The sequence below is a fragment of the Gadus macrocephalus genome, chromosome 9, assembly GCF_031168955.1.
Source record: "Gadus macrocephalus chromosome 9, ASM3116895v1".
NCBI classification, from domain to species: Eukaryota; Metazoa; Chordata; class Actinopteri; order Gadiformes; family Gadidae; genus Gadus; species Gadus macrocephalus.
Window position 1 is genome coordinate 16,243,828 of NC_082390.1, and position 26,853 is coordinate 16,270,680.

A 26,853-nucleotide genomic window follows, 5' to 3' on the forward strand; every position below is an offset into this window, starting at 1 on the left:
TGGTTACTCAAGCGTCCGACTGCAGAAACCAACGTTTAGCTTTGCATCCAGCTGTTTAACTAAGCTAGCAAACTCGATAAAAAGTTTGTGTTTTTGTGAGGGTTTGACTGAGCAATCTGGACATATGTGTATCAACAATGCCATGAGGTCATCTACACTTTGGGTATGACTAGCATTTCATTATAAAAAAACGGGGTACCTAATGACATGTTGTACAATAATACGGTGGAGTGTGCTCATAACAATATGATTTTAAGAATTTAGAATATCTAGAACTCAATGGGATATTATGATTTTAGCATCAAATGATCAAAAAGATTCCCCTCTGGAATTTACTCGCTCCTTGCAGTCAACTAGTCAACATTGCTTCGCTGATCATAGATTTGTTTGGAGTGCAGTGGCGTGTGTATACTTTTGCATTACCTCGGGTCGACGAGCTGACAGACATGACCCTGGCCTGCATCACCATGTGACCCTCCCACATCCACCTAACTGTTTTCAAATGTCTCCGATTATAGGTCAAGTGTGAAGAAGCGAAGTAAGACCAATCACAATGATAAGGTATTGGAAGCTACTTTACACAATTTGTCAACGACTTGTTTGTTATACACACATCTACAAGCCCACTGAGTTCAAGGGCATCATGTGAAACCCTGTATTGGCGTTAGGCCTAGTTCTGGTCAGGTCCTTTTGTACAGCCCTTTGTCAAGTGGTATCGGTGCGAACAGTGCTAAACAATTAAAAAAAGGTGACATCCCCAAAGTTAAGGCCACCTTGATCCATCCGTTCCTTACCACATTAGACCTCTTTCAGAGATGAAAGACTGACTAGAAGAGTCAACGGGCATGTAGGGGTTGGCTCTGTGTTTTACTGGTTGGTTTAGGCATGTTAGAATGTTGGCACGCTAGAATCTGATTTTTCTTTTGTGATGGAGTAGATGCTGTTCTTGAACACACTACTAGCAACACTCCCATTTCATATGTACTTCCAATACATACAAAGCAGCTGTTTACTGCTGCTTGAGGTTGACTACGGTCAATGCTTTCCAGCGCTTTCGTTGGGTGCAATGCGTTTTCATTCTGTGCTTTAAGAGATTAGCCTCTGGCAGCGTCCTTTGTACAGGTTACCATAAACTAACAGTGTTGACCTCTTTGTGGGACTTTTCTTGTTAAACTAGTTTGTTCCCCTGCAAGGATTTTCTTTCAGTTTTGTAGACGGTTTGTTCCAATGATTGACTGACAACACATGCTTGTGTTTTCAGAATAAAGATTGGCATCCCTTATCTTCATTGGCAAATTCAGCTGCTTCAGTGTGACCAAATTCTGACTAATTACTAAATTGTTATGTTAATAATTTGCATATTTTATGTAAAAACAGCATAAAAGGACAAGTAAAGTTGACCAAGTTGAATTGTAACTGCTTGAATATTGATCATGTTCTAAAGTGTATTGTGTTTTTTCCTCAGGGGCAGTTCAATTCAGACTCAGGTTGTACCTCCCCCAAAGTTCATAGGTGAGTATTTCAGTTTGTTTAATTTGTTTATTCAATCAATGATTAATGTTCTTCCAGTAAAGAATAAAGTGCTGCCATTATGAGGCTTTATTTTCCCCACATTTGTTCTTCCATTTTATAGTCATGAAAGAAAAAAATAAATAATTAAAGAGCAGGTGTGTGAATGCTAAAACTTTGCTAAACGGCAGTGGAGTTTGTGTGAGACTCTGTTGGACGCCCGGATGTACCTGCAGTGTCCTGCCCTGCGTGTGTCCTTGGCTTGTCTTTGGCCGGGTTCCCTGGGGAGTCCTTGGCTCTTGGCCAGGAGGAGCAGAGTCAGAGGGAATGACAATGGAAAACCGTGAGGTGGAGGGCCTGTGGGGATGGAGGGGTGAAAGGGGACAGTGGGCAGTGACCCCTATCTCCCATCTCCCCTCTTGTCTTTCTGAGCGCAGAACCATCGACCACCGCAGCATTGGTGCAGATTTTCATTGGTGAGGTGAATTGGCAGATCTTTCTGTACGCATATGGTTTGTGGTGTTGCGTAACACACCTCAAGAACACGGTAACATTACCAAAGTCAAAATGAATACTGGAAGTAATTGCCACACTAACTATCTAAATTCCATTTTGACGTGACATGTATTCATGTTCAAAGTCCTTCTAATGGCTCTGTGGCAGATGGATATGAGAAGTGTTTACAGAACATGTCTCGCCATCAGATGCCCTTGGGAACTGAAGTTCCACTTCAAATGGTACAACTCATAAATAACAATTGACTTTGTTCTAACATTTCCAGGTTTCTACGTGGCTGATGGATACACCCCATACCATGTGACTCACACCAGGACTAGAAATGACTCCCCTTCAACCATCACAGGTTAGTAGGCTAGGTTGAACATGTCTGCTATACACATACGCAAACGCATACATAGAAAAAAAGATTTGTGTGATCATTTTATTTATTTCTTCCATCAGTAAAAACATCCAAATCTCATCTCTTGCAAAAAGAAGTCCTTCACATATTCAACTCCCACCATAATCAGATTTAATTTAAAAAATCCTCATTGTCCAGTAAAAAGTTTGTTCAAAAATGCAGAAAAAACGATCTCCTCTTCTCCCTTCATTTTCCAATTCATACAAAAGTTGTGTGCCATTGCTTTCTGACATGTAACTGTCAGAGTTGAAGAAAATCCAAGGGTAATGATAGTGGATGCTTTTCTCCCCCTCATTTAAGTGTCATTTTTGTCAGACAGAAATTGCACATCACTACATGGGTGATACTGCATCAAGTATCCAAATCTGCAATGTGTGAAAACCTTGTTTCTCCGACTTGACTGGAATATGCCCTTAATGAGCCATTAAAACATCCAAAAATGGTACGATTTTTTTTCTTAAAGAAACAAAGAGCACATTCATTCCTTAGTTTCATTGGTTGGTTGTCATTGCCATGTTATTCCTTTTTAAGACTCATCAAGATTGTGGATCAGCCCATTTGCAGTAGAATGGCAGAAAAAGGCTTAATATGTTTGGTTTGAACTGAATATCCTTGCCCTGTTAGCATGGGTTTGAACAAGCTCAACTAGAATACACATGAGCCAACAGATGTTTAGTTATTTTATAGTATACATAAACCAAAATAGTAGCAATGACAGAAGCTAGAATTTTGACTGACTGCTACATAGGGCTGAGCGATAATTCCATTATCTTTCAGTAGCATGTTCTTAATCATAATTCATTATAATGTGTAGTGTTGTAGTCTCTTGATTTTGTCATAAGACTTCCATCTAGCAACAAAACAAGGTTTGATAGCGCTTTGAGTGCGAGAAAAGCGCTATATAAATTTAATTTATTATTATTATTATAATATATAAAATTGAATTGCACTTATATAGTGTCAGTACTCATGTGTAACATGAGTAACATGTGCCGTGCTCATTGTACATACCGTTATACCTGCAATTAATGGCTGTCCACAGAATAACGCTGTTTGGATGCAAAACTGCGTAACATTGTACTTGTAATTACAATACATTTCATCCAAAAATGTATGAATATTGATCTGATATACCTGAAATTACAACATATTTTCAATGGTAACTTTTGTAATGCAAATTAAAAACAATTGCACATATCTTTTGAATATTTTGTTAAGTCTTAAAAGTCCTAGTGTTAATACCGCCCAGCCGTAGATCTAGAGCACTTCATAAGGCATGGCTGAAAGACAACAGGGGGAAAAGTTGGCTTTGTCAGATGCCAAAAATTCACTTAGTAAAGTGGCCCCAAATGATAAGCTAATACATCTGTAAGAACCAATACATCTGTAAGTAACTGCACACTGAAACAGCTTTAAGTACTTCATCCGAATAGGAGGGAATCCTTTTCAGACCAGGATTCACAAGAACGATGCCACTTGCATCAGTGAGATCCTGCAGTGCTTTAAAACCATATGCTATTACAAGATGCGCGGGAAGGGAGTTTATGTAACTGTAGCGAGATACTGGACTTTTTAACTATTCATGACATAGCTACAGAAATATCTGCCTGTCCATCCCTTAGTTTGGAAAAACAATGGGAATGAACTAAGAGTAAGACGTGCAAAGCATGCTATGTACTTGAGACTGTTAAATTCTGTTTGATCGCTACTGGTTGGCAACATTGTGGCAGAAACCAACATAGTACAACAAGATAAGATATATCAAGATATATCATCTTGAATCATATACCGTGTTTAAGAGCCTTAGCTTTTGGTTTCAAATGAGGAATGATTGTGTACTCTTATCACAAATGCTAAACACAAACTTCTGAAGACATCCAGCAAAGAAACTATGAGAATTAAATAACAGAAATTACCCCATCAGTGGTTGTGCAACCAACCATGAGTTGGTTTGTCAGTTGGGTTCATCTTGTTGCAGTTCCTCTGTTGATTTTTAAAAGACTACGAATTCTAACAAACTATCACATCGTTCAGGAAGCCTTGCATGCCGGAGAACATCTCCTCTCCTTCTAGTTTGAGCTTTTGGAGACCGGCTTGTCCGCGATTGGTCCCTCCACGTGGAGTCCGTATTTTCTGAGGTGATGATTTGCTGTGAGCCATCTTCTTTTTTACACGCTTGTAGATGGTGCAGCAGCCCCGGGCGGGATGGCGGGGAGGTAATGGCGTTGCCAGCCAGCGGTGTAGGCCCCTATGGTGGGTCCTCTCCTTGAGAATGGACAGCACAGCAACACCTAGAGGTGTGAAGCGTGGGGGAGGAACAGTAGAGGAGTTCAACAGACCATAAGACAGCCTGTTAATGTTAGAGATATATGATAACGACAGAAATGGGATATACATTATGTGCCAAAGTGTAAGTGAACCCCCTGCTTCAGCTCGAATACAAACACTGAGACTGTCAAAAGTGTGTTTTGGGTAAGGGCTCTAGCAAGGAGAGTTGGCATGTAATCCCCCCGTGGTTTCGAACTTGGACAACTTTTTAGTACCGTCCTTGTGCAGGAGCTTTATAATGCGCAAGGTTGGATATGAAACACCGCACACACCAAGTGTCGGAGAAGCTTACCCATCTCTCGAAATGAACGGCTGCCTAGACAGAACTCCACACGTACACACACGCATCTACAGACCACCGCCGGTGCTCGGAGTAGAGTAGGGTAGAGTAGTAGAGTAGAGTCTCTAGTCACCACAAACTGGTGACTAGAGACTCATTCTTTCTCTAAACTCATATTTTCCCTAAATCACAGTCTTATTTTAGTAGCATTGACCAATTGGCATAGATTAGTGTGTTGACAATCATAAAATAAATGACCACATCAACGTAAACAAAATTGTTTAGGTTTCACTTGCGCTTTAATGTTTCATGTGTTTTCACACATGCACCAAAAGTCGGACAATCTCCGGGTAATACCCGGCCCGGCTCCCATTGTAGAGTCTCGGAGAGCCGGAGGATTCACAACGAGCGAGTGGGCGTGTTGCTGAAGAGCTGATGTATTTTGTGTTTCCAACTTATTTTTGCTTTCCACTCTTTTGCTTTCCATTGCGGATATGTTTAATTAAATGCGGTATCGATATTAAAGAGGGTGATCACAAGGAATCCGCATTACGGAGTTGGTAGCCTCACCCGCCATCTTGGATAGTTTTTATTTTGCGAAGCGCTCCCTCCTACTCGCTCTACCCAGGCGCCACCCCTTGCTTTAAGTATCCAGAGTATCTCCAGTATGTGTGAACACGTCTGATGTGTGTCGCATGTGTGAAAGGGCGACTCCGGATCATGTCCAGGCCTGATTCTCCAGAGGTGATCTGGAGTGCATGTGTGAAAGGCATGTTGTTTTTGTTGTGACTAAATGAAAGGGGTAAAAAAAAAAATGTTTGTGTGTGTGCACTTCAACACATGGAATATAACGCCCCACGATGGCAGCAAATGGAGAACTGTCATTTACACATCCGCTCTAGTTTTTTCGTCTTTTGGGGAAAGAAAAACAACAACATTTTCTGCTCTTGTAGATTCCGCACACACACACACACTCACACACACCAGGACCAGTCGGCACCAATGTGTGGAGCTTCTAGAATGCAAATGAGGATACAGCTCAAGTAACCTAAATGTGTTGTAAAAAAAACCCACTCTCGAAGCTAATGGGCAAACAATGGAAAACCAACTACAACTACTTGGTTTAATAGATGGGAGAAATTACGTAAGTTGAATACAGGACCTTCATTGAAGCAATTTGAGGTCTGCTGTATGAATAAGTGAAGGATGTCTTCCTGCTAGTAAATATCTAGTAATGTTATCAGCCAACATTTTGGATGGCTAATAATTGACAATAGAGTTCACCGGCGTCTAACCCTGGGCAGTACTGGCTGGAAAATGTTTGGCTAGGACGGAGTGACAGGCGGTTCAGGCTTTAACCATGGGTGGTGTGCAGCCAGGTAAATGTTACTCCCATCTTGGCCAATTTTGTTTGTACAGTTGCTAGGCGACAGTGGCGCTGCTGAGGAACCGTCTGCTTGTGTGTCTCCGCTCACCTGTCCTGCTGTCTACCCTCTTCTCTCTAGGTTTGCTCCCGGTTGTCCTCGACAGCCTCCCCCTCTCTACTCCATTACCCTGTTACCCATCTGTTACACCCCCCGCCTCCCTCTCTTTCTGTTTTCATCCTCTTAATTGTCAAACAACTCTCCTCTTTACCATCTTCCCTTTGAATTCATCGTCCGTCACCACACTCACTTTCCCTTCCGCCATGTGTGTTGCGGTGCTGGATCAATATTTCCCCTGTGCCCCTACGGTGATATCGGGTGTCCGACTAGTCTAAGGAGGGCTGCTGGCTTGCTGGTAACATGTAGGGGTCGTGTCGGCTCCAGCAACACAAGCAGATGGGCTAGTGTGGCGGCACTGGCAGGGATCTCAACCTGCTCCCAGACTCCCGGCTGCTCCCTCCCAGCACTACCTCTCCTTATGCTCCCCCCCCCCCCCCCCTCCCTCTCAGCCCTTCTTTCACCTAACTGCAGTGCTCCATTTACTCTTCCCCTCCCTTACTTATCAGCTTTTCCACAGCCCCTAACCCTCTTCAATAGCCAGCTCTACAACTCTGGATCCCCACGCACAAGCCAGAAAATGAACGCGCGCATGCATGCGGCATTGAGGCACATGCACACAAATACCCCCAGCCTTTGATCATCCAGACACATCTAATCTGGTGCCCTGCTGAAAACGGGCGGCAAAGATGATTGTGTCATTTAGAAACTCAAATCTGAAGCAAAGCTGGCAAACTAGCACTTTACACACACACACACACACACACACACACACACACACACACACACACACACACACACACACACACACACACACACACACACACACACACACACACACAGCCCCGCTCGGGGGGCTAAGTGGCTGTCAGATATTGACATAAGCTCGTATGTCTCTAAGAACATTATAAAATGGGTTCAGTTGTGTCAAACATTGCGCTGCCGAGCTAGAAAAGCCGCCTTGGGAGATGAAGCCATGAAGGTTATGTTGTGAAAGACGGGGAAGAGGAAACTCTAGATTCCCGCTGTATGTGTGTTGCTGTGAAGATCAAAGAGAATAGCAGAAGAAGATCATGTTCACGCATTTTACTTTGTGTGAGTTGGAAGACACAAAGTGTTTGAAATTAGCAATGAGCTTCTTATCCCTAGGGGGCTTTTAGTTTGAATGTGGAGAATATATCGATTTTTTATTTTTATATTTTGAAGTCACCTTAAGAGATTGGTGAGGCCACCTGCTTGTATTATGGTTTTGCTTTGTATTGCATGGCAATACAACGATAAAGTATTTGATCAATAAAGGGTTTTATTAATTACTCACTCAACCCCTAGTTTCTAATTTGCTCCAAATTCCATATTTGTTTCTCTTTGGTGCCACCAAATGAAGCAGAATATTAGATCATCTAGCTGCAGGATCCACATCACACTCATCCCTCCTAAGCCCTTTCCCATACAGAAACAGGATCTGAATTAACTTTTCACTCTTTGGTGTCCTAAAAGGATCGCCTTCCACCACCGTAGAACTCCTTTAAGCATCATAACACGGCTTTATACAGCGGCATCAAGCCCATTCTCCATGGCTCGCAGTCTTAGGCCGGTGATCAGATTTGGTGGACCCTCCACTGTCTGATGCAGAGATGCCACCTGTCTGACCCAGCCTCACACAGCTACTTTGATTAATGGCATGTGCTGCTTAAAGATTCCAACGACAATGCCAGGATTTAGCTTTCTTATCGAGTTATTTGTGAAACATAGCATGTAGTGCTGATTATAATCACTCATCTATTTTTTTTCCCAATCACAATTATGTTAATTTGAGTTTTAGGTTATTGGAAAGAGAATAAATAGAAGTGTGTTTGTCTTGTTATTGGAGCGGCGGCCTGACTGCAGCCCAAGCAGGACGTTAGCATCATCTAACTGCCATTGGCTCTACTGGCACTATTAGTCCTGGGAATATTAGCAGGATCACATGATGGGTCAGACGGGTCTGTGCAGAGGTTGCAGTACTGGACTAGTGTGTGGGGCACTGGAATGCAGCTGGCTTTGGCAGTTTTGCGTGTGCTTAGCACTGGAATACAGCTGGCTTTGAGGGTTTTGTGTGTCATTGGCACAGAGTCCAGCTGCTTTGGTCGTGTAGTGTGAGGATGGCCCAGGATTCCATTTAGTCCAGTCGGTAGATTAGCTACCGCCCAAGCTGTTGATTCTGTGCTCCCTCTGGGCTGAGACTAGCTGGGTGTGAATGTGCTAAGCTTAGTATAGGTACAACCTTTCTCTGAGAGAGAAAGAATATTTATATTATTTTTAAAGCAATTGTTTGAGGTTTATGTGTTTAAGTGTGTGTGTGTGTGTGTGTGTGCTAACAAGAGTGACTAACTAAGGTTCCAAATACAATATTTATGAGGTTCATGTATTTCGGTTTCATTATCAATTACTATCCACCCTTTTTTTGACTCCATTTTGTCTCCTATTACATTGTTGCAGCAAACGCTATTGGGGGATTTTGTAAACATGCACTGCAAGCTTTTCATTCCTCATACACATCATGCATAAAAGATGACTGTCTAGCATCCACCAACGGACTGAGCTCAGCAGCTGGCTTGTGTTCTGATTGTTTGGGAAAATGGCTGATTCTACCTATAGTGTGATATTTAATATGTGTTGTGGAGAGTGTGATGGAAGTGGTGAGCCTCAATCATCGTGTGTGTGTGTGTGTGTGTGTGTGCCCCTGTGTGTGCGCTTTCTAGGGTTGCCTTTGCACATCTTCCCTCCACATGCTCGCCGAACATTTTGCAAGCAACTGCGATAATCCAACCACATCCGGGTGCTGTGAAAACTAAAAGCATGTTTTTGAATAAGTGACTTTTTGTGTGCACACATAAATAATATGAAAGCCTGAATGTGTTTCAATAGCTCTTCATTTTGGCATTAGATTCTGTTTTGATGATGAATAAAATATGACTGCCATAAAAATGTGGTCCTATAGAGGTCCCGTCCTGTTATGAGCCGTTGTTTGAGTGAATTAGTGTTCATATCGGGCCTAATGGGGTAATGCTAGTTGTTAAAATAGCACTTTGTGCTTTTAACTCAGTAAGGATTCATTTTATGTAACAAAACAGGCAATTACACTCCAGCATGATTTGCTTGTGCTGTCTAGCAAGAGTCTCATACCTGTTGGCTATTAAATTAACTTCCTGTAGCCTGATGGTTTCCATCCAGACACACATCCTTTCTCCAGTGCAAAAGCAACATTGTTAACCATCAGGCAGAACATTAATCGTGGATCAATACTCATTAGGCCTTATACTCATGCTCTGCTCCAGATCTATTCAATGAATGAATACAACTGGTAATATGTACGGTTCGACTGACAATCCTTTTCTTTTGAGAACTATTTTTGCTTACTTTGAATGTGAAGGTGAACTTGGCTGCGGCCTGAGGAATAATATTGCAGAAAGACTTTAAAGTTCAAAAGCATCCGGCCTGACATATTTTCTGCCACCTTGGTCCTTACTTCAAAGGGAAGCACACACGCACATCTGCTTAGCACCGCTGGCTTAGCAAGGTGCCGCCAGAGCACTTCCTATTCAACAGCCAGTGAGACGTCTTCTTGAAATATTAAAAAGGGAGAGGCAGGGTAATGGTCATGGTTGCCGTGTCTAAGTTTAACTTATTTCAGTATGGAAGAGATAAAAGCTCCTCTTGCAGGGATTGCAAATGAGAAACCGTTGCGTATGCATTCACATCTTTTTTTCTCGTGAGTTTGCATATTTTATTCAGAATTCAGACCTCTTCAGGGAATTGAAAAAGGTGCCGTGTAAAAAAAAAAAAACGATCCCATGAATTAAACATCTAATTAGACTAGACCTAAGGTACGGACGCCTTTCTGGTCGAAGATCCTTCAACACATCCCTGGTGTTGCCGTCCGTTCCCTGGTTGTTCAGAACACGCAGTGACAACGTACTTCCCTTCTGTGGAGGACTGCTCTATTTATCCCCCTGCAGGGAACAGGACATTTACACACTGGGCCTGGGACGCAAGAAGGGCGGCTTGAGGTCTTCTTCTTCCTCTGTCGGACTGGGACAGATGTGAACGGCTCGGTGTGTGATAACAATTCATATGAACCACCAAATACATCTTTGTACAGAATGTGCTGAATCAAGCTGTTCAGGGGATCCCTATACGTCGTCTTTCTACCATGGAAGCCTTCATTCCATCTTGTTAGAGTCTGGAGAGCATCCAGCTGTTTGGAGAGTGTTGACGTGCCAGGGACGCATCACTATGAATACACGTCCAACCCTCAGCCAGGACTCAGACCTATGGGGATGCAAACACACACTCGGAAAGTGGACCGAAATAAGTGTGTGTGTGGAAGCGGGCCAATCGAGGAGCGAGAGAACTCACACGCCAGTGTGAGTGACAGTAGAGATGGTGCCAGTAAAATGAGGTGCAAGCGACAGGAGTAGGAAGAAGTAGAAAAATAATAGAAACCGATTTATGATGAACAGGGCAGACTATAAACCGTCTCTCAGCAGTGTTTCATCATGATCAAATGTTGATCATTATTATTAAGTATTATGGTTTCTTTACTCATGAAAATCATGCATTGCTCAGCAATCACTAGTAATTACATTTCTAGTGACTTTATTGACCCAACAGTGGGCTTAGGAGGCCATTGAACAAAATACATTTACATTTTTATTTGCGGTCTGAAAGTGGGATTGGAAAACTCCCAAGGGCCTTGGGACACCATACAAATCCATCCCCCCAATAGCATCAAATAATATTATACTACTGTAGTAGAGGCCAATTAATAGTTGGCGCTCCCACATGCATCTTCCCTACACCTCAGCTGTGGAGAAGAGCAGTTAAAGAACCATGAACAGGTTCTGGACCGCCTTGGGCAAAAATGAGGCTGGTCTAGGATAGGATGTGCACTTGGCTTCGCTGTTCAACCTGTACGAATAGTCTTGACTAATGTGGCACTATATTCCTGCTCCAGCTCCATCAGACCTCCTCTATTCCAGTGTTTTTTTATTGAATGGTTAAGTAATTCTTAGCAGATAGCTAGTGGTTCTTCACCCTTTTTACATGCCATGGATAAAACAAACGCAGCAATTATTAGCTACTGTATTGTCCAGTTTCCCCCACATCTCCCGCCTGGCTTTGTCTCAGAAAGCACTCAACACCGAGCAGTGGCAGATGATTGTGAATGATCGTTTTATGTGTTTAAATTGTTCCTACGTCTGCTCCAGCTGCCTCTGTCTCCCTCCCTGTACAACCATTAACATTTCTCGAGCATTACTTAAGTAGCATACTGCTATAATTATACCGAAGCGCTGTTAAACTGCAGCTTTTATCACTGCAGGTTCCCCTCTCTTCGTCTCATTCCCAGAAACCCCTCGACCAACTCTGTTTCTCTGTCTTCACCTACCCTTACATGCTTCCATCTGATCAATAGGTGAGTGGCTTTATTGCTACTCCGGCCTCTGGACACCTGTGTTGCTAATGATACAACTGGGTGTTCACTCACAGGCCTTTCCTTTGGCCCAAACAGGTAGCCTCCGCCCGCATGCATACACGCCCAAACACACAGTGTGTGCTACGGGGAGTGATTGAAAACAAAATGAGGCAAGCTTGTCATTGGATCTCCAAGTGTGTCATCATGACATTCATTAATCCATCTTCACAATCGCCCTAGAAGGACTCCCATCGGCTCAAAGGCGGAGACTCAGAGAGTCAACTAACCATTCCCTTCCACAGTTGAGCCATTCCACAGCCAGCTAACAGTCAATATATCCATCCCCATTCATTCATCAAACAAGGCAGCAAGGCTCCGGTTGTCTGATTATCCCCCTACCATTCTTGACCAGCGCTTAATCAATTTAGAGTGATCCGCCCTCCAATAAATCGGCCCTATGCATTTGTCCACCCAGTCAGTAACACTCATTTAGCGATCGTGTCAGTGTATCACCTCCCCAGCCCAGGTACCTACCGGTGTCAGCTCTTCCATGTCCCGCCTTCCCCACTGGAAGAGGTGGGTCAGGGGTAGCAGTTAGGCGGGCAGGTGCTTCCAGGTGCTGACGAAGGCGGTGGGGATGAGGGAGTAAGGCACGGTGGTGATGGAGCTCCAGCTGTCCCCCGTGGGGTCGTAGCAGTCCAGGGTCTTGCAGCGCTGCGTGCCGAAGTAGCCGCCCACCACGTACAGCTTGTTGCCCGACGCCACGGCGTGGCAGCTCATGCGCTTGGAGGTCATGTCCCCCACGCGCGACCACTGGTTGGTGTCACAGTCGAAGCGGTAGGCCGAGGCGGCGGTGAACTCCGTGTCGCCGCCCATGATGAAGATCTGGCTGCCCAGCACGGCCGCCGCTGTGTAGCGCCACGGCTGCGGGCATTCCGCCGCGATGCTCCAGCGGTTGCCGACGGGGTCGTAGCACTGGACCTGCGGGCGGGTTGGGAAGGGGTGATTATGACTGAGACACAGTTCGCCCTTTGGCTTCGCTCCCTCCGTATTAGGCGATTTAGTTGAGATAAAGAATATAAGTTACAATATTAGGAATGAGGTTAGCTTTTTAGAGTGCTTATGGTTAGGGTCAGTACTAACATCCCACAGAGGGGGCAGTGTTGAGGTGCTCATTAGGTAAGGAGCAACAGCTGAGGCGGCAGGTGAGTCTCAGGAAGTGAGACTGGGTAGAGACAGAGTGAAGGCTGCAGCCTTGCTAGAACACATCCTTGCTAGTCGCGTCCTATGGAGATGAGGAATTCTCAAAAATAAAGGACGTGAGAAGGGCGCGAATTTCCGAGTGTTCTCCATATTGGAAAAGTGCTTGTCATCGTTCTATAACGTAGCATCCTTAAAAGGACTCCCATCGTTGAGCTACTTCTTTCACTTTGGGTTATAGCCAGTCTTTGGAGGTGGCTCTCTGCAGGTGAGACTCCGAGTTTGTTGGATTAAAACAGAGGACGCACGGTTTTGTTGTAGACAATAACTGGACGACGGGAGTCAAAGCGGGGGTTGGTCATCTGGAGACGAGGTGCCGTCGTGTCACAGAGAGAGCTGTTCTCCTACGGTGGCTGTGGACCTGTGGTGAGTACCTCGCACCTAACCCCATAGTCACCCGGGGACAGTTTAGCGACATACAAGTTCAATGCACCACGTGGGGACAGACAATAGGTTACAGGCCGTCTACCCAGATAAATAACGAGTGCGGTGCAGTGGGGAGGAACAATTCCAAGCCTTGTTGGAGATAACTGCGATTGAGGCAACGTTTACCTTTTGCAAAATGATCTTTTTGAGTGTTTTAAGAGGACGAGGCTCACCTTAGAGGCCTTGTCTCGGTGGATAGTGGTGCCTCCAAACACAAACAGTTTGAGCTTGGCGCTGACCACAGCTGCGTTGCTGACTCCGTCCCTGAGGGGAGCCATCATGGTCCACTTGTTGGTGAGGGGATCGTACCGCTCCACCTGCAGACATCGGTGTACCAGCCTTTTTAAATTCTTTGCTATTGTCCCTTTGTCCATTATTTTAATAGCATTCACGTACGTGTCACAATTTCACACCCACACTAGAATATCAGCAACACCAAGAGGGAAAACATCAGCAACACCAAGTTTCTACTTCAGTGTATGATGCTAGGTATGACGTATTCTTAGGCCCAATCCCATTTCTACCCCTTAACCCTTCCCCTTACCCCTTGTTTTGAAGAGGTAAGGGGTAGAAATGGGATTGGGCCTTAATACCTGCTTTAGGGAGACGGAGGGCGAGGCAGGGAACACCCCCGCTATAGCCGTGTGTCCTCCTACAACATATAAACTGTTTTCCAGCTCTGCGGAGCCATGGCCGAACCTGTAGTCAAGAGATGCAAACAGGCCCTGTTAAACAGGAGCATAAACAGAAACCGATGCAGCTACTCGTGTACACAGACGTTCCTTCACACAGCACAAGGATTTCGTATGCAAAATTGGACACGTTTAACAATGTTTTTTTCCAGAAATACTGCGATTTCTGAAGGCATTCGGCAAACTATATGGTATTTAAAACGTGTAGACGTTCTATTGTATAGTGTCAGACATGAAAATCAAGCAAAATAATAAGTAATGAAGTGAGAGCATACAGTAATCCTAAGTAAGAGCAGAGGTGCGTCACCTGGCTATGAGCATGGGCGCCCCCTTGGACCACTCCTCGTGGATGGTGTCGTAGATCCACACGTCTTTGGACACGCCGTTCTCAGAGCCCCGCCCCCCCGTGACGTACACCTTGCAGCCGATGGCGCAGGCGCTGAACTCCTTCCTGGGGCTGGGCAGGTCGGCCTTGGGGATGATCTCCTTTGCTTTGTGGTCCACCTGAAAGCGTTCCCTCAGGTTAGCATACCTGTCAAAAACCTGCATTGCATCTGATTTACCGTGGCTGTGGCTATTCATTGTGTTTGTGTATGTAGAGAATCCTTTGTTATGTTTCAGACTAGCTCTAGGCTGTGCAGTTCGGACATGTAATCATGCACATGAATGTAACTTGTAACATGTAACTTAAGACCCCTAGAAGAGAATACAATCTGCACAGTTGTGGAATGTTATGCAATATTTTTCCGACCTGCTCAAATAATATATAAACAATAACATGAACATTCCCAGGAGGCTTCTTTTCAATGTGCCTCCGTGTTTAAAGTGCCAGAGACGCTCTTCTCGGGTGACGGCGTGTTTGCCGCCTGACCTTGTCGGCTAAATGACTTGGGCGTATCTGCCTCATTAGGTTGGAATTGAGGAGAAAATTCACAGCAGGGGAACAGAAGGAACGAGAGCAAGACGGTGTCTTCAAGGTTAGAAGCCAGCTTTGAATATATAACTATGCAAATAAACCCTATTCATTGGTCTCCACGCCAACCCCTCCCATGTTTTCCTCTTGACGGTGTTTTCATTTAGCAGACAGTTTTATCTCAAGGGACTTAGGCAGTGCTGAGGCATCCTGTTCAAGGATGACTAGGGTTTATTGAGGATACTGGGGATCAAACCCAGTGCCTTTCATCTGTGTGCGTGCGTGCGTGTACCTGGTATATCTTGTCACACATGAAGGTCTGGCCCCCCAATATGAGCAGCGTGTGTCCCGCCTTGCGTGGTCTGGCACACGGGCTGGTCACCATGCCATCGTTCTGCAGGATCCTCTTCTTGCACTGCATTGCCTCCTCCACTATCAACCTGACCCCCCAGAGAATATGAGTGTGAGCGAGAGACAGAGAGACGGGTTAATCAATTATCACACTTTCTGTTCTTTGGCGAGTATACCCACAACTGAGACAGCAAATCTGAATAGACAATCAGTCTGTGTATATCTGCATGGAAGGAGGACAGCATAATGTATGTGTTCTCAAGAACTTGTTTTGATACATCTGGCTGTCTACCCTTAATTAAATGAATGGCAATCCATAGAACACATGCCTGTCAGCTGACCTACCTCTGTATAAAACAGCCACTCCTTGATTTACATGTCCCACCTCCTCTCTCTTCAAGGCTGCTTCAATAACTCAAAATGACCATTAAAAACTAGTTGTCACAATGACACCCACACCACATCATGTTGATGCTTTTATACATGATGAGGTGTCCAAAGTTTTGCCTGGCGGCCTGCTGTCACTTAGCGATATGTCGTTTCCAGTCGTGTGAGCCGTGCAGATTTTTCAGAAAAATTGTCTGCCAATTTGTTTGATCACACATCTTTTCATTAAACTGACCCATTAATCATCACCTAGTGATAATGCACTCATTCAATATCAATCACTAACAAAAGAAAACATTGACTGAGGAAGAGGTAAGAGTTTATACAAGAGGCACGCACGCACGCACACACGCACACACGCACGTCACCTGCTCCTCTTGTCCGCCATGACCAGCTCCTCACAGGCCACGGCCTCCAGCAGGCACTCAGAGGGCAGCAGGGCCAGCCGGACGCCCCTCAGCAGCTCAGGCAGGTGGTGCCGTCGGCCCTCCAGGTCAAAGCGCACCCACCGCAACGCTGAGTTAAACACCACCTGTGTGCACCACAGGGACACGATCAAAAAGATCCAGCGTGATTACCAAAGGCAAAACCTGACACGTCTCATTGAGGTGGTGATTCTGACCCTCTTATGATCTCTTCTGAATTACTTCTTGAATTGTTTAACAAAATAGGTTTTGTTAAAGCCTTGCAAAAAGTCCAATCTGGGTCTGTTAGTCCCACTCTCAGCCGTCTCAAGGAGATAAAGACTTGGACACACCACTTAAGACAAGTAACAGGTTACCGTCATACTTCCAATCCCATACCTAGAATCCACATTGACACATTAAACATCCACATCGCGCGCTTCCTGTTTAATTCAACAAACCGCTCCCCATCTAGGCACATCCAGCTCATTCAAAACCAAAAAAACCTGCTTGGGAGTAGTTATCATCTCAAAAATCTCCCCAATGTGGTCTCCCTCCTAAAATCCCCAGCATCTTTAATCTAGTTCATTACAAACAACACACAACGAAAAGGTTTTGCTTTCCTTTTGCAACACTGGCTCATAAACTCAGTGTCGGCTACAAAATCCCCCTGATCATTCATGGACATGTTCTCCTCTATTTTGAGACATTAATCACCCATCAAGCCCCAGTCATCTGCAACACCTGATCCAATGAACGTCTGCTCGCCCCCTGCTGAAGCGCTCTGCACAGTAGGTGGTCTGCTCAGTTGCAGAGCCACTGTGGAGAAATATCCCAGACATGCCTGACTAAGTTTCTTTAGCGCTTTGTTATTGAATGCCTCCAAGTCGTTGACAGGGTAGCATTGTCGCTGAATTAATGAGCAATTTCAAGCTAGCCGATTACTTTGGAGAAAACCAGATGGTTTAATTACAGCAAAAACAGACTACCCAGAGATAACAGTATATTTCAAGAAGGAAAGGAAGTGATAGGTTTGAATAAGACAGAAGCAGAAAGAAAAGGGAAAAAATAAAAGGTTACTTGGTGACCTCTTCGTCTTCAATCTCGAGTTCATCGCTTAGGATCAGCTCCAGTAGTTTTTCTTTAGACAGGCTGTAGAATTCCTCGGATTCCAGGACCTGAAAGGAAAATGTACTTGTCAAAGATATAGCTTGTTAATGCTATGCTGCAGCTATGCCTTCAACCCATTAGGCTCATGATATAGTATTTGTAGGATCTATGTACCGTATTGCCAGTGCAACAATTGTAGGGCTGAACATGAGCATGAACATGAGCCGCACTTAACTGAGCAACAATGTCTTATAATTGTAAAGCTGTATGTACTAAATACTTAAACTGGCAAATTGTATAACACTCTTCATGTGCCTCTGCTTGTGTGGATTAATATATAAAGAACTATGCAACAGATGCAATACATTTAAAACAATTTAATTTTGTTGGCAGGCAGGAAAAAGCAAAGCTAAGCAGCAGCATCAATCCAATCACCCTTATTAATATAAAGTTGGAACGGTCGATGGGGATTTGGAAACGGAACAGTAAATTCTCCCTCATAATATTTCATTCCCTGATTAAGTTCTGCAGCTTTTTCGATTGGCACCAACAACAGCGTATTCTCTACATTAGAAAAAACAAGCAAAAGTCCCCAGAGCTAACCAGCCACGTCTCAAAACAAGGAGCGTTTTCAAAGAACAGGGCGAGGCTATTACATTTCGAGATTTGACAGACGGGAAGTCGCTTGGAGGCCCTGCCAGCGTGACGCGTCTCCATTACCGTTTCGTAGTGCACCAGACACATCCGCCACGACAGCTCGTACAGCCTCTTGCACTGGTGTGCGTCCGACAGCAGCATCATGCCCAGGCAGTTGGACGAGTGCAGGTTCTTCTCCAGGAACTCTGCGGCTGCGTCGCGGATGTCGTGGAACTGCAGCATGTCCCCGGCCTCCAGCAGGGACTCTGCGTTCTCCTCGTTGATGATGATCCTCGAGGAATACGCAAAGTCCAGCAGTAGCTCAAGCACCTGAGCCGGGAGAGGGAGGGGTGGGCGGGGGGGGGGGACGACAGTTGGATGAGCCCTCATTTAGCAGCAGTAGTCCAAAATATCCAAAGCGCAAAGGGGGACAGGGGTGTGAGCTCTCAGCAGATGGTGACTACACTTTGCAAGTTTCCTGCAAAGTAGTTCACACACCGCTTCACAGGATCACAACAGACAGTGGTGGTGTTGATGTTGATCATAGTACCTCTGGATGTATGCTGTTCCGGAAGTTGACGTCACTGTCCAGACTCTCTCGCAATCCACCACTGAACATGGCCTCAAAGTAGCGGCTGCAAGCGGCCAGGACGGCCCTACGTAGAAACCAACCAGGAGAGTTCATTACGAGGAGTGCTGCATTGCTTATGATAAAATTGTCATAGGTCAGCATTGGCTGGACACTGCGTCAGTGTCCAAACCATGACATACTACTACAGTTAAATGCGAATTTTTGAATAATCAAATCCCTTGGCAGCATGTCAGTGCACCACTTTCCCATTTTGATGCCCTTTTGGCCAGCCTTGAACAATACACAGACATAGTGATGGACATCATAGGAAGATAAAAGCATCACTGGATCTGCACCAGCCTTAACCTGGAATAACTAGGAGTCGCCTCACCTGTGGCAGGGAAACGAGCGGTCCCCAGCCCACAGCGTCACGTCTGTGAACATGCACTGTTTCCTCAGCGTGTTGAGGTGGGTCAGCACGCTGTCTGGGTGCGACGGCTTGTGGAACAGCGAGATGTTCATGGAGCCCGTGCTGGAGCGGGACTTCCTGTTCTCGTGCACGTTCACCGACATGGCGGCCTCGCTAGGCACCTCCAGGGAATCGCTTGGAACAATCTCTCCCACTAAACACGGTGAACGAGAAACACAAATCCAAACCAGAAAATATTACATAAAAAGAAAAAAGGACAGGGATCAGGTTGGGCCGAAAGTAGGACAACTATTTCAGGATTCCAGATGATTCCTCAAGCTTCAAAATAAAATATCACAAAATGACTTATCATGCATTTAAACAAGGAAGAGGTAATTGGTAGCAAGTAAAGTAGTAAGTACTGCAGTATACAGAATGTACTCCCTTCTACTCACTTGGGCTAAAGTCTCTCACTGGAAGACTTCCTGGTGAGAAAAGTAAAATGACAACATTTAAAAAAAAAAAATGTATAATTCAAACATTAGACATGAAGACAAACCGTTAACACTGCAAATTTAAGTTTAAAATGTTCAGTGAGTCACTTTAGCCCAAATATTGTGTAACCTGGCCCCCAGGGCTAATATCAGATTAGAAAGACGATCAAAGAGATTACATCTGTTCAAACCAATAAACAGATCCAAATACATGTTTATTTTCTGATAGACTGCACAGTAACATTAAATTCATTTTTACTTTTATCATACAGAAATAAAGAACCGAATTAAATGGCAATGCGTCCGTAACTTTATCCTACATTAACTACCAAAAACAAAATAATGCCTCAAAATAGTTCAACATTGGTTGTAAAAGTGCTTGATAACATCCAGGCCAGTAAATAGTCAACGCGTCTTAAATTAAACATAAACATAGAAAATCTAAACTATACATTATACATAATTCAATGTTTTGCTTTCTTCTGAAAGTAATTATGTCGGAAAGATACAATAGATGGCGGCATGATTCAGGAAAAACATGTTCTCTACTGTTCCACTTACTGGGACACAACTGTGCTGCCATGAAACAAACACTTTTCATCGCAACGCCACAGGGCAGAGGGGGAATCAAAGGCTTTGTTCAAACTGCAAGCTTTAGTGCCCCATTCAGATTTATTGCTCAGATCCCATCATTAATCTTTTTATTTATTTTTTTATGTGGCCAGTATCGGATTTCAGGGACGGAAGTAAACAGAGAGGCCACAGAAGTGAACGTTTACCTTTTCATTTCTAAGTTGATAAGCCAAAGAATTTGTGAGTGGATGATTACAATGGCTTTTAGTGGCGAAATGGCTGTAACTTCTTTACGGAAATGGGTGGAAGCGGTAGGTTCTAGGGGTACTGAGACGTGAATGGCTTCCCTAGAACAGATTTTCAGATGTTGTAATCACCGAGCGACTCACTTTGTATCAAATGTCGATCTAGAGTGACATAAAAGTCGCATGATTTCTGATATGACTGTTCAGACTGAAAAGTATTGCAAAAATCTGACCCGTGTATGATTAAGGACCACATATGAAGGTGGCCCCAATCAGAATTGAAAAGATCTGATTCCTTGTGATTTGTGCCGTTAACATTTATGACTAAAATGAGGATCTGAGTCACATATGAGCGAAAACAAAATCAGATTTTGGCCACTGTTGCATGCAGCGTGAACGTGGCCAAATAGGAAGGCCAAGACAATAACACCTCTGTCTTGTGCTTCTTCTGAGCTCTCTCATCTCTTTCTCTCCCTCAGTCTCTCTTACCCCTTCTCATTGCCATCTCTCCGTTGCCGTTATCTCCTGCTGTTATTTTCTTATTTTCTACATTGTAGCTAGGTCAACATCCTTTGAACAGTATGGCATTGCGTTAATTCCCGCAGTGCTCCTCTAGCCTCTCCTGTGCATGTATATCTCTCGCTCTCCGGGGTTCGGGAACGCTGCTGCCGGGACACAAGATCAACTCTACAAAAACCATGAATTATTAAAAAGGCAGAATGTTGGAAAACAGCAGCAGGCCTGAAGCAGCGCTGGAGTCCCACATGTGTTGATGTTGCCGACAGCCACATCAAGAACCCCCCCGCCCCATACCGAAATATCGCAGCTTGAAGATACCAGATACCTAAATATTGGGACAAAACATAAAAGAGGATGCTGTATTTAAGGCGAGACACGGCAGGTGAATAGGATTTGACATGAATGTATAATTAGGATATTTTCTTTATGCTTGGTGAAAGATTACATTTTCAGGGAGTGAACTCGCTCAAAATCTCAAATTTTACCCGGGCCCCAAAAAAATCGATGTTTTTGCCTGCCGTGTCTTGCCTTAATGTGTATTGCCTCTGATGTATTATCTGGACCAGTTGCGGTCTGGCATCAGAGCTCTTTAAATTCCTTTAAGTCATTTTGTTCAGTGGAGAGGCATACTTGTAATTTTTCGGAGGGGTGGGTGTGGTATGGTTCACATTGTCCTAGGGCAACACAGCACACTGTTTTGATTCCTGGGGTATTCAACTGATTGCTGTGGCCAACAGGAATATCCTTATCATAGCCTTGCATCCCGCAGGCCATTATAGAGCTCTTTGTCCTATTCATTAGGACATATCATTTGATTAGGCGAGTTGTGTGGGACAGCAGAGTGGTCACTCAACGCACATTGCAGAGCAAGGAACAGACCAATGAGACACAAACACTCACTTAGCTTTTAATTGTTTTGTCTTGAGCATTGAGGCTTGTTCCTCATCCTTTTCACAAACTGAACATATAGCTGGAGATTAGGATTTGGTTACATTTCCGACTAAATGGGATACATTATTGAAGCAATAGGACGATAGGGATGTTTTGTCATTGATATTTTCCCAAAGAGTAAGAAATAAAGAGTTTGGTATTCAATATATTGTGTGTCTTAAAGAGTGTTATAAGAAATTGAGTCACATGGAGTTTCTGTGTTTTTGTACACATTTTGTTCCCCGTATACTGTAGGCTGATGATGACAGATGCTTTAGCATGAGCCAAAGTCAGATTTGTTCCCATATCTTTGGTGTATCCATTTCCAGATTGCTGGAGTTCCAGAGTGGTTGTTATAATGAGAGTCAAGTTAATCATTGGTAAAACACAATAAGCTAAATAAATCAACAGTGTGTATAGAAAAATCCAATATCAGCAAATCTGAACCGTAAAGTCACGTGAACCCATAGCCCAAAAAATATGAATCCAAGCCTTACGAATTCGGTTGAAGTAACAAAGCGAGTAAAGACATGCTCTTCCAGCCGTAGACGTGAATGAAACCCATATACAAATATATACAATCCATGATGACATTGCAGTACATAATAAAGGTTTGGAAGCCCCTGACACGGGCCTATTGTTATTGTTGTTATGCCCCTGAAAAGAGGAAGACTTCTTTGGCTGTGAGACAGCTGGACATAAACAAACCATGCTACAAAGAGATTAAGGAAGAAAAAAAACACAATAAAAGAGCAGCTTCAGCAAATGCTACTGTTTGTTTGTCTGCCAGCCTTTGCTATTGTGTCTGTGCTGGTAGTGTGTGTTCATTTGCTGACATGCTGCTTTTTCGGCCCAGGGGACGGCTGTGTGTGTGTGTGTGTGTGTGTGTGTGTGTGTGTGTGTGTGTGTGTGTGTGTGTGTGTGTGTGTGTGTGTGTGTGTGTGTGTGTGTGTGTGTGTGTGTGTGTGTGTGTGTGTGTGTGTGTGTGTGTGTGTGTGTGTGGGGGAGACGTTTGTATGCTTATGATGTTTCAGAATTGGCAAAAAAACAACTGTTGTGAAAATAATACTGTATATGACTCACATGCTAGCACTCATGCAGGGTGATTGACATGCACCGACAGTTAAGATAAGTATTTGCCTTTACAAATAGACATGTCAACTTTATTGGGACACAAGGGACTGATCATCCTTTAGTTGAAAATACCATGTAAAAACAATAAGCCATTCGGACTCAGAAAGATTTCAAACACACAGGGCCAGCGATGAAGCCATAGTGTGAACACTACACTAATCACCATGTCCGATGTCAATGAGCATTTAAACAGCCACAAGTCTGACAGCTTTACCCATACCAAAGCTGTCCGATCAACTGTCTCCCGCCTATCTGCCATGGAGATAGGATCGGATAAACCTCAATCAAAGACTGATTCAAAGTGAGATTCTGCTTCCCATCTTTCACAATGGTCTGCGGCCATACATTTTAAACGACTGGATGTATTCACCTCATGTTTCTTCCTCCAATTATTCAGATCCAGGCTTGCCCAGAAAAGAGCTAGATTGTTGCATCCAACAACAGATATTTAAGTATTGAAAGCACCTATGTAAAAGGCACTCGCTGCAGACATCTGACCTTATCCTAACAGAGTTCTCAATCACTTCCTGAAGGAGAGAACACTGGCTTATGGATCGGTGTGCATGTAAACGCACAGACAGAAGATGTCAAGGGGAAGCGGCGGGGTTGGAGGTGTGGGTGGGTTGTCAATCAGAGGAGCAAGCAAGGCAGGTCCAGGGGGGTCGGACAGCAGGTGTCAAGGTAAACAACAGAGTTTGGTGAGGTGTGGCGAGATACAACGAGGGGTCGCCGTGGATCACAATGCGGGGTTGGGGACGGAGAGTCAGGCCCTTGATGATTCAGACATCTGAATGAACCAACATCCACAAGGATGATGGGGGGAAATACATAAAAAAAATAATGACATAAGGTAGGGTTTAGGCACAGGGACGGGGTATTGGTTCATACCTAGGGGTGAGACATAAGGCAAGGTGTGGGTTTAGATACAAGGGTGGGTTTTGGGTTTAGACCCAGGGGTGGGGTGTGGGTGAGGGCTTCATTCCGGGCTTCAGGCAGACTTACGGTGACAAAGACTGCTGACCCAGGCACAGGCACTGACAGTCAGGAGGTGGGGGGAGTTCTGCATCCCCGCACAGCTACAGGGGGCTAATAGACAACACAAGATATTCAGGGCAATATACATTGTCAACAAATAGTGGTACACAAGCAAGTAAGGGAAAGAAGAAAATAGAAAGCCTCCGCACATTCAATATCTGCACTGCGATACAAGAGATGCTCGGAGAGGGCTGGGATAGGTTATACCCTGGATGTTCCACATAGTCAAAGCCAAATGTATTCCAAGCCAAAGTGTTGTCAAATGTTGCTGGTACCACCAGTGCTGCCAAGTTGGTCTCATCACAAAGGCCATATTGATTCTAAAAGGGGATATGCATTTTGAATCCATGACAGTTTATATAATAAAGATGGAAAAATAGTATACACTTTGAAAGGGTCACTACTCCTTTACTTTATCTTAAAACTATCACACACACAGGTCTCTATAAAATGTCTGTGTGTGTTTCCGCCAAAGAGAAGCTGAAAGGCTCACTGCCTTGCAATGAGGCTTCTAGTCAGTTAGCCTAGGTTGTTTATCCGCTGCTAGCATAGCTGCACCACTGGACTGGTTGCCTGGTGCCCCCTGAAAGTGCCCTAAGATTGAGTAAGAGAGCAAGTGAACATGCTCACACCAGAGTTCTTCTTGTATATTGTCAGGGAGGTGTGTGTGTGTGTGTGTGTGTGTGTGTGTGTGTGTGTGTGTGTGTGTGTGTGTGTGTGTGTGTGTGTGTGTGTGTGTGTGTGTGTGTGTGTGTGTGTGTGTGTGTGTGTGTGTGTGTGTGTGTGCGCATTAATACAGTAGAGGGTCCCCTTTTGTGAAGTAGGCTATGTTGTCAGCAGCTTTGTACTGTGTGAGTAGTATACCAAGGTCACATTTAAAGTTGTGAGCTGTGTGTCAGCATTGTACTCTTATCTCAAATTGTGAGCGGTGTAGAGGAGCCAGCATACTCCAAAATGATGAATCAACAACCAAAATAATTTCCATGAAATCCATCAAACATGAATTGTATGAGGTACAATTATACAAAAAACAACCCGAAAGTGTTGCAACCAACAGTTAATCAAAGGCAGACCCAGAGAGAGACCGCCCCTTTCATCACGATTAAAGGGGACTTACTGTCAGTCTGCCATGTCAATCACCGGTTGGCCAGGTCACTACAGGCTGAACCACTGTGTGAAAATTCCCCCTGTTCTCGTCCAAGCATATGGCTGTCAAATTTGTCAAGGGCAGAAGTTGATTCATGAGGTGTTGGATTTCTCGTATTTTTTTGGAATAACTGGCAAGGATACATCTGCATGATGAGCCCTTACATGATGATGATCATGTAAGGATCATATAAATGATCAGCCCTTACAGGTTGTAAAGCTTGGGATCCCCAGCTTTATAACCTGTAAGGGCTGATCATTCCTGCGCTTTGGCTATTGATTTGTTTGTTAGAGCATTCATCTGATCAATGATTCTTCGGACTATTGGAACCATCCGTAAAACGTAAATAGAGAAAAATAAATCGCACATTTAAGGAATGCACCTTGGTAAGAAGTACCATTGGTTGTATTCAGGCATGCTTACTGTTGGCATGCATCAAGTTGCCTATATATTTCGTTTTGTAAAAGGAGAATTAAAATGTAATCCATCTCAGAGACTCGTGGCTGAATTTACCCTACAGGGTATCAAAGTGTATGGAAGCCAGCCAAATGCTTTCAACCGTTGGGCAATAGTTTGTCTGCTTCTGTTCAGACAGTAAACATAACTCATTGCTGTACGTTGGGCATACACTTAGTTGGGTAACTTAATGTACTGTTAGATGTATTTAGAGAATGACTTCTCTTTTTGTGTGTGAGCAGGTATAGGTTTCTGTTGGTTTTGATCACAATCTGTAGAACACTTAAAGTAGAGGACAACTTAACTTACGTTATGCATGTAAAACAATATAATCGCGGTAGAATAGACACTAAACAGCAAGTGCAAAATACTTCTGATTGTGGCTCATTAACCCGTTCCCATATCGTTACCCATTTAAGACGGGGAGTTGTGTCAAAACACTAGACTCTGGTTAGCATTCCCTAGCACGCAAGCTAAAGACAAGTTCCGATTGTTTCGCATACCATCAACAATAACATCCCAACGCTCGCGACGTCCGTGGAAATTATGGTAAAAGTAACCTAGGTCCATTGCAGGTAGGAGGAGGCGAAGATGAAATTCCACAAATACAGAGCAACTTTAGTTGAGAGCCAGAGTCATTGTAATGCTCAACTTTAATGACAATGAGCACTGAGTCGAGTCTATCTGAAACCTAAATAAGAGCAGAAAACACCTAATAACAAGGGGGGAGTTGTAGATATCAAGGTAGATTTATAAAGTTGTGTGACGTTAATGGATAATGCCTAAATTGTTTAATATGTGAAAATGCATTAAGATGTGGTTAACGTCAACTGTTAACGGTGAACTCTTGACAACAGTTAATCTTTAGTCCTAAAATGAAATACACTGCACATTTATCTGTGTATAAAGGACATAAGTAATGAAGATATACTCACATTAATTACGTTTTTCGTAAAATTAAATCCAATTAATGTAAGACATCTGGCTATCAGTTAAAAAAGGTATCCCAGATAACTAAAAGAACGTCTATCTGCCAGTGCCCGTCGGACTGGTTTTGGGAGAACGCTGGAAATTGCTCAACAAGGACCAACCAGTGGATTTCGGTTTAGCTCTGAGTGACGGCTCTCTGGCCAGTACTAAATGTCGATTTCAGACTAATCTAGTCACAAGCCAATAGAATATGGTTTTC

The 26,853-nt window shown here is 44.0% G+C and overlaps 1 protein-coding gene and 2 long non-coding RNA genes across 8 annotated transcripts in view; 1 reads left to right on the plus strand and 2 right to left on the minus strand.

Annotated features, from left to right (window-relative positions):
• Positions 1 to 26,853, minus strand: part of LOC132464669 (uncharacterized) — a 299,834-nt gene that overhangs the window by 126,489 nt on the left and 146,492 nt on the right. The gene's annotated exons all lie outside the window — the stretch shown is intronic.
• Positions 365 to 3,740, plus strand: LOC132464659 (uncharacterized). The gene is made up of 2 exons (XR_009527316.1): positions 365 to 1,990; positions 2,291 to 3,740. It is a non-coding gene; the product is annotated as an uncharacterized LOC132464659 (long non-coding RNA).
• enc2 (ectodermal-neural cortex 2) lies at positions 2,436 to 26,759 on the minus strand. 6 transcript variants are annotated; one of them, XM_060061158.1, is made up of 15 exons: positions 26,600 to 26,757; positions 24,029 to 24,112; positions 19,587 to 19,616; positions 19,114 to 19,345; positions 18,702 to 18,807; positions 18,236 to 18,481; positions 17,494 to 17,583; positions 16,370 to 16,533; positions 15,960 to 16,016; positions 15,556 to 15,703; positions 14,658 to 14,854; positions 14,252 to 14,357; positions 13,832 to 13,975; positions 12,507 to 12,953; positions 2,436 to 4,719 (listed from the first exon to the last, which is right to left on the minus strand). In XM_060061158.1, exons 2-14 carry the CDS (start codon positions 24,090 to 24,092, stop codon positions 12,567 to 12,569), a joined length of 1,971 nt encoding a protein of 656 aa, XP_059917141.1. In that variant the 5' UTR covers positions 24,093 to 24,112; positions 26,600 to 26,757; the 3' UTR covers positions 2,436 to 4,719; positions 12,507 to 12,566. The 6 variants fall into 6 exon arrangements, with proteins under 6 accessions (XP_059917141.1, XP_059917144.1, XP_059917143.1 ...); XM_060061161.1 differs by lacking the exon at positions 24,029 to 24,112 and having other exon boundaries at positions 26,600 to 26,756; XM_060061160.1 differs by lacking the exon at positions 15,960 to 16,016 and having other exon boundaries at positions 26,600 to 26,756.